The 7336-nt window shown below is 37.7% G+C and overlaps 1 protein-coding gene across 5 annotated transcripts in view; it reads left to right on the forward strand.

The window, feature by feature from the left end:
- Positions 1-6923, forward strand: part of CTTN (cortactin) — a 41507-nt gene extending 34584 nt beyond the window's left edge. For 3 of the 5 annotated variants that reach the window (XM_038406280.2, XM_038406281.2, XM_038406278.1), the window contains 4 exons: positions 1278-1367; positions 2225-2414; positions 4619-4690; positions 5219-6923. In XM_038406280.2, coding sequence (XP_038262208.1) covers positions 1278-1367; positions 2225-2414; positions 4619-4690; positions 5219-5355 — 489 coding nt within the window. In that variant the 3' untranslated portion in view covers positions 5356-6923. Of the gene's footprint in view, positions 1-1277; positions 1368-2224; positions 2781-3904; positions 4691-5218 lie in introns of those variants that run through there. The other 2 variants (XR_006281838.1, XM_043515720.1) reach the window with 2 other exon arrangements.
- Positions 6924-7336: the final 413 nt, after the last annotated feature.

The raw sequence follows: 7336 nt of genomic DNA on the forward strand, positions 1-7336 counted from the left end.
ATAAGAGCGCAGCACCAGTGTATTGAGTTCTTCAATCTGGGCCAATGTTCAAGACTCTTGTCCTTGTGTATTGGTTATACTTGTTTAACTCAGCCTCTTGACAAACAATGAGGAGCAAAGGTTTCTGTGTAAGCCTTTCAGCTGTGGGCTGGGATTTCTACAGAAGGTCTTACAGGGAAGACTGGGCTCGATAGCCCTAATTTTTTCTAAAAAATTGAAAAACACAGTATTTCCCTGTCTTTACCCTTCCTTTTTTTTTAATTGTGAAAAATGTCCTGTTTTTATCAGAAGGGAGCCATAAAAAGAAAAGATATAGGCTGTGTCTCTGCAAAGAGCACATACTTCTATTCTCAGAGTACTGCATACTCCTGAAAATGTCTGTTAAGTTAGTGAGAAGAATTAAACACAAGGCAGACATATTAATTTCTGTTGCTGAATGGCACAGGCAGTTACTCCTGAGTATTGCAGATAAAGAGACAAATACTAACTAGCTGGCAATGCCTAACTTTTTAAAATCATGCTAATGTTAACCTTTCTGTATTTTAATATCCTACCTCGGTCGAAAATTAACCCAAAAGATTCATGCATCCTTTTGCCTGAAGATTGCACCTGAATCCCGGACAATATAACATGCAGTGGACTGTGTGGATCTCCAAATTGTCGTATCCTGTGTAGCAGAATGCTGTGGTAGTGTTACTTTTATTTACACCATGTGGAAACCTTATGGAAGTTCAGGCCACGGCATTGTAGCAAATTTAATTCTGTCCTAGCTATTCAAAGCCTGTTGCCTTTGGTTAACTGGTTAACATGCCAGGAAAAGCTTAAAAGTTTGTTTCTCACCAAATTGACATGTCAATTTTATAACTAGAACATGTGGTATCAAGATCCCTACACTTGAATTAAAAATTAATTTGAAGCCTGGTTCATGGATTTTAAAATACTAATACAGATAACCTACAGATCCTATGCAAATATTCCAAAGAGCAGAATCAGGTGCTCACTTTACATTCTACACATAACCTACATAAATTACTCTTTTTCTTCTAATTCGCCCTATTTATTCATACACCTTATGGCCAGTCTAAACAAAACACACAGGTTTAATTATGCAATTAGTTAGATGCTGTGTTTTCAAGTAAAAAAAAACATCCTTTGTCACCAGTCCTTCTAGAGTTAAAGAGCATGCTGATCATTGCACCCACACTGCTGTTGCTTCACTATCCTGGAGTCACTGTTCAAAGTTATCCTGAATTTAATCACTTTTCTTTTTGATAAAGGAACAAGCGAAAGCCAAAAAACAAACTCCACCGCCATCTCCCACCCCACAGCCAGCTGATGAGAAGCTGCCCTCAAGCCCAGTTTATGAGGTTAGTTAAAATCACAATTAGTAGCTTGTCCTAAACACATCTCAGTAGTGAATAGGCTTTATATTTGTGGGTAACTTTTATGGCTTTGCTATAAAGTTACGATGTCCAGTAAAATGGTTAGCTGCCTTCTTGTAGGAAGTTCTATTTAATGGGTCATGGCGTTTTGGGGTTTTAAAGCTAGATGTGTCAATGTAGGGAGATGTATAGGTAGCCTTGTATCCATGAGATTTTTCTCTCCTGCTGAAATATTAATAAGGGGTTAATGTGGGAAATGGAGTTCTTACAACAATTAATGTTAGAGTTCAGCCTTAAAGGGTGAAATTGTAATAAAGTGAGAGATGTTTATTCTTCCTAGTATTAAAATGTGATTGTTTTTGTTGTAAATAAGAAAAATATAAATGCAACAAGCAAAAAAGTATCTAATTTTGAGAAATAGACTTGTCTTGTATCATAAACCACCATTTGTTAGCAATATAACAATATTTACACAATGGACTTGTTGACATTACAGACGCGCGTGTCTGCTTAGTTGTAATGCACTTGTTGTATTGGTATCTAGAGATTTAAAGGTATCGTGTCACTAGTTCCTGGAATCATAACAGTGATGGCAGACTAACTTGATATCTGTAGAATAGCTGAGCTGTTCTGTTGGATTCTAATCATTCTTAGGGTGACCTCAAGACAATCCTGCACAGGTACATATATTATTGAATATTGCCATTTTCAAAGGAAATGTTCTCTCTAGTTTGAATTCTAGTGCTGAATGCAGTACCTGGGAACTTCTCTCCTGCACTATTGACGTCATGCTTGAGGGGCTGCTTATGTGACCATGACAAGTTTCACCTTTGTTTTTCTAGGATGCAGCTTCATATGAGTCAGATGCAACCTACAAGAATTCCACTACAATATATTCAACTGTACATGAGCCGGAATCCAGCTACAAAGCTGAAGAGTCAGTCTACCAAGAAGCAGTCAGTCAGCGGGAGTCAGAATATGACCCAGAGACAGTCTATGAAGTGGCAGGGGCAGGAGACCTCTATCAAGCAGGTAGAGTGTTCTTATTTCTGAGCTGGTACCTTCAAATGGCAGGTAGTGAGTCAGTGAATAATTGTGCTAATATGTCCCTGACACTGGTTTGGGCAGCAACATAATCTAAGTTGTTAACATTTTAATTTTTAATTTAAATGTGCTGATATCAAATTAAAGGGGCAATATGGCAAAGAAGAACATTGACCTGCCTTTATAATGAGTGGGCCTTATTTCCAATGCTGAAAATAAATAAGATTCATGATTTAATGCTGAACTAACTATAATGCAAACTAATGACTGCTTTTAGCTGAAGTTTAGAGAGAGCCATCCTCTTGCTTCTACATATGTCATGTAACACAAATTGGCTTTGGAAAAAAATACAAAGTAAATAAATGTAAATAAATACATTTATTTATACCAATAAAATAAAAACCAGTAGGATCTTATTAAAGGGGAAAAGGCAAAATGCCACATTTATTGTGAATACAGAAAGAATCATAGTAAGCAGTTAGTTATAGCTCTAACATTCCATTCAATTTCATATTTACACACACACACACACACACACACACACACACACACACACACACACACACACACACACACACACACACACACACACACACACACACAGGTTCTGCAAGGTTGTTATAGTTACCAGCCTTACAGTTGCTCATGCCAAGCCACTGGCCAGGTGGCTTGGACATGAGGAGGGAGCAAGGCCTTGTCAGATGCTCATCTGATGCTCCTGGAAGTTGGTTTGCAGAATCAAAGTTCTCACTTTCTAGAGTCCATTTTTATAGGAATTTCTTCCTGTGCCAGTCTGTGGGAATTGCTTCATCATGCTGTTGCTGAATCAATCAGTAGATGGCACATTCCTTATGGCTCCATGCTGCCAGATGTTATCTTGTTCTTTGGTTCTCCCATCCTTGAGGCTGTTGGGTGGATTCCAGTCTGCCCTCCGGGGGTCCTCTGGTTATTTCCACTTGACGCTTTCTTCAGCCAATGGACACTGGATTCTTAGGCTGGAACCTCCCTGATCATTCAGTTATTATCCACACCAAGCATCCATCCACATACATCCTCTATCTCTATTTTAATCACATGAAGTGAGCTGTAGCTCACGAAAGCTTATGCTCTAATAAATTTGTTAGTCTCTAAGGTGCCACAAATACTCCTTTTCTTTTTATTTTAATCACAATTGTTAACGAAGCGAGATGAATACAACAAAAGGGCGGGGAGCCTCTGGGTGCTGTTTCTGTTGTTACAGAGTATTTCTTTGAGTCTCTCTCTGTGCGAGTAGTTGTTGTTACAAAGAATTGCTTTGAGAACAGACTCTGTCTTAGAATGTAGTAACACAATTAGCAGCTTGCAAGTTTCACACACAGAGGGAGAGAAACAGTACCAAAAACCAAGAGACTTCTTAATTAGTAATGTCCTGGAATTTAAAATATGGGGAATAAAACTCATTTGTGATTTTAATAAAGAACTACTTTAATATGATCCAGCATGAGCTTCAAATAAAGGCTTATTTTAGCCAGTGCTGGCCAGCCATCTTGAAAATCCTACTAACAAATAATTGCCTTTAGAATTAAACAACAGATGCATCTTTTAACCTTTGCAGTCTGGGACATTAAGCCTAGAAAGTTAAATCTGCTGGTCGGAAGAATAGAGATTGGAAGGGTGTGTTCCTGTTTAATCATGTAACTTTGGGGGGTGATATAAGGTGTGCAGGATGGTATTTTTTTCATCTTGTAAATGTATTTTTGTTTTTCTTAAAATTTCTTCATAAACTAATTCAAAGCTGCCTGTCTCTTACCCTCTCACCAAGGCCATGCGAGAATAAAATTTCTCTTCAAAGTTTGTCCCTGGATCTAGTCACATTTTATAGACCTTTTCCTGAACTAAAGCCATGGGGCTTCATTTCTACTCTCTCATGCTCCTTTCTATAATAGCCTCCCCATCCATCTCAATTTTTAATTTGTTATAAAAATATCAAGGAAACCAATCAAAACCTATGCCAATATTACCAAAATTGTGCCTCTTCTGGGTGCACACTCACACAGTTGGCTAGTTTTGTTTCCTTACTTCAGTCTGTGGTCCAAATTACAATGGAGATGTGGAAGATGGGTACCAGATTACACTTTTATAAATGAGGGCTCTATCTATACATAGTGTGGTTTTAGTTCTCTAATGTGTCTGTCTTTTCTAACACTCTTTAGAAGAAAATACTTATGATGAATATGAAAATGAACTTGGAATTACAGCCATTGCCCTTTACGATTATCAGGCTGGTAAGCACAGGTCTTGTTCTCTTTAATTTTGTAACCTATGAATAACTTTCTGTCTAGTGTAATATTAGCATAATGCATATCCTCCACCTCCAGAATACATTAAGCCCAGCTCTAGCAGTTAGATATTAAGTGACTGCCAGGCCTGAAGAGTAACATGAATATTATGGTTATAGAAAGTTTTCCTTGGTGTGATAGGTAGCAGTCACTATACAAGCATACCCAACTTATAATAGATAAGAATTGAATGTTCTCCTTTTAGGGTGAAAGCTGACACTATAAAACAAGTAAGAGGGAGTCTGTTGCTCAGAGAAATCTTTTGATTATCACATTTTCTATCCTGTTTTTAAATGTCCTTGTTTGGCACATTGGAGAGAGGAAGGTAGTTAACATTACTAAGGCTCCTCTGAGAATAACTCCCTTTTAAATCACTTAATGCTACTAAAAATACCATTACGTAGGAAAAAGCTGACCACAGTAGAACTTCATGTGAGAGTACTGAACTCATTGCCTCTTCCACTCTTTTCTCAGCGGGCGATGATGAGATTTCCTTCGATCCAGATGACATCATCACGAACATAGAAATGATTGATGACGGCTGGTGGAGGGGAGTGTGCAAAGGCAGATATGGGCTTTTCCCAGCCAATTATGTTGAGCTGAGGCAATAAAGAATATTGTCAACCAATTATGCCTTAATGCCATAGTCATTAAACCTGATTTAATACACTACAAATCATGATGCTTTTTTGAGGATGGAGGGGTATATACATATTGCTTTTATATTTAATACTTTGCTCATGCTTTTTAAAATGTTTATGCCACAGAATTTGCTAATATATTGTAACTCTTATGTTCCCTACCAAGGTCCCTGGTAACGGTTTTTATGTATTTTGAAATATTTTTCCTTATTTTTTGCCAAATTGGTGATTGTCATTAAATGCCATTTCAAGAACTATTAGCTGCCTGTCATAAGAATGCATGTTTCACTCATACCTGTAAGTGAACAGAATTACCTAGTGATTAAGTCTAGTTAGTCTTCTACTAAATGTTGTCAGCTAAAGATCATGGCTATGCAGGTAATTTGCATTTCCACTTAAGTAGGGGTACACCTGTATTTCCATATATAGTGTATGGATAAGGGAAGAGAAGGACTTGAGAGTTTACAGTTAATGACAACTATCTAACTTTGAATATTGGCCAATGGTTAGAAATGTATTGATGCTATGAAGGAAACAGTCCAGTTATTCATTATTTCATTTTAAAGTGAGGTCTCTTGGCTCTAACATGGACTTTCTCATGCTACTACTTTTGTCTTTTCCCGTATGGACATCTTAGCACTAGCTCTTGCTAATCGCTTCGTTCTCTCCCCCCTCCCAGAAAACCCTTTTAAAGTTGCTACAGAAGTGCTTGCAAAATTCCAGTGTGGACTCCTCCAGGGACATGCTTGGTCTTTTCAAGGAACCCCAAACCGGCATCCAAACCAGTACCCCCCTACCTACAGTAACAGTCTCACTGCTTTAAAGATTAAAAGGCAGTATAATGTTGCTATATTGCATTGTGTGTACAAATATATTTTTGCTCATACAATGAAACAGGCAGGCTTGCAGTTCAGTAAGACGGTTATAACCATATTTCAGTCAAGAAATGTTAATACAAATAGTATAAAACCATACCAGATAGTCTCCACTTCTGATCCACACAAAGACAACTGTCCTCTTTATATTTCAGCAGAAACTGCCAGTAACATTTGTCCCTAATGATGGAGTTAATCCTGTTTTTTGCCAAAATAGAAATTGAAGTTCTTGTCACTTTTAAAAATTGGTTTACTTCACCACAAGTTGGTGTCCCTACCAAAGATAGTAAGTTCCAGCTAATAATGCATATGTTAAATGTGTATATTGTCTGTATCCACCTTCTGATAAAAATGAGAATGGCAGGGTGGAACTGGCACATTTGGACCAATGGAGTACAGAAAATTTTTGTATAAAATGGCACAGTGTATCTAGGAAGAAGGTATCATGTGGAAACCAAGTCTTGGGACAATCTTTAATGAATGTCATGTATGTCATATGACTATATTTTTTTCTCTCCCATGGTTTCATTTCTTTGTCATATTGCATTAATAGATTGGGTTGGGTTTTATACGCAGTTTATTTTATCCAATTTTGCATAGAACACCACATAGGAGATATGATTTTTTGTAAATTAAATATTCAAATAAACTTTTTGAACCATTTTCATGGGATACTTTTGTATTTTAAAGCTGATGTTTCAAGAATGTTGAGGTTTCAGTTCAGAGATTCTCTTTGTTCACTCATCTGGTCACCTTCACCATATCTGCTTCCATGTCAATCAGACCCTTAACACCATGAATAATGAGCATTTCCTGTGGACACTGCTATGTAGTGCCCAGTTATTGCAGTGATAGGTACCTTTCTGAATGAGTGTCCGAGCAGCCCTCTGTTGAACTTTCTGAACACTTCCCTAACACGCAGATCCACTGGCTAGCCTCCTGTTCCTGCCCCCATGTGGAAACATTTAGATTTTAAAAAAGGGGGTTATGGGCCAGAGTTTCAAAAAGAGCTTAGCTCTCATTTAGGCACTTCAGTGAAGTGAGCTGATTCCCCCTGCCCAAAACAAACACATGCA

The sequence above is a fragment of the Dermochelys coriacea genome, chromosome 6 (assembly GCF_009764565.3).
Source record: "Dermochelys coriacea isolate rDerCor1 chromosome 6, rDerCor1.pri.v4, whole genome shotgun sequence".
In the NCBI taxonomy this organism is placed as follows: domain Eukaryota; kingdom Metazoa; phylum Chordata; order Testudines; family Dermochelyidae; genus Dermochelys; species Dermochelys coriacea.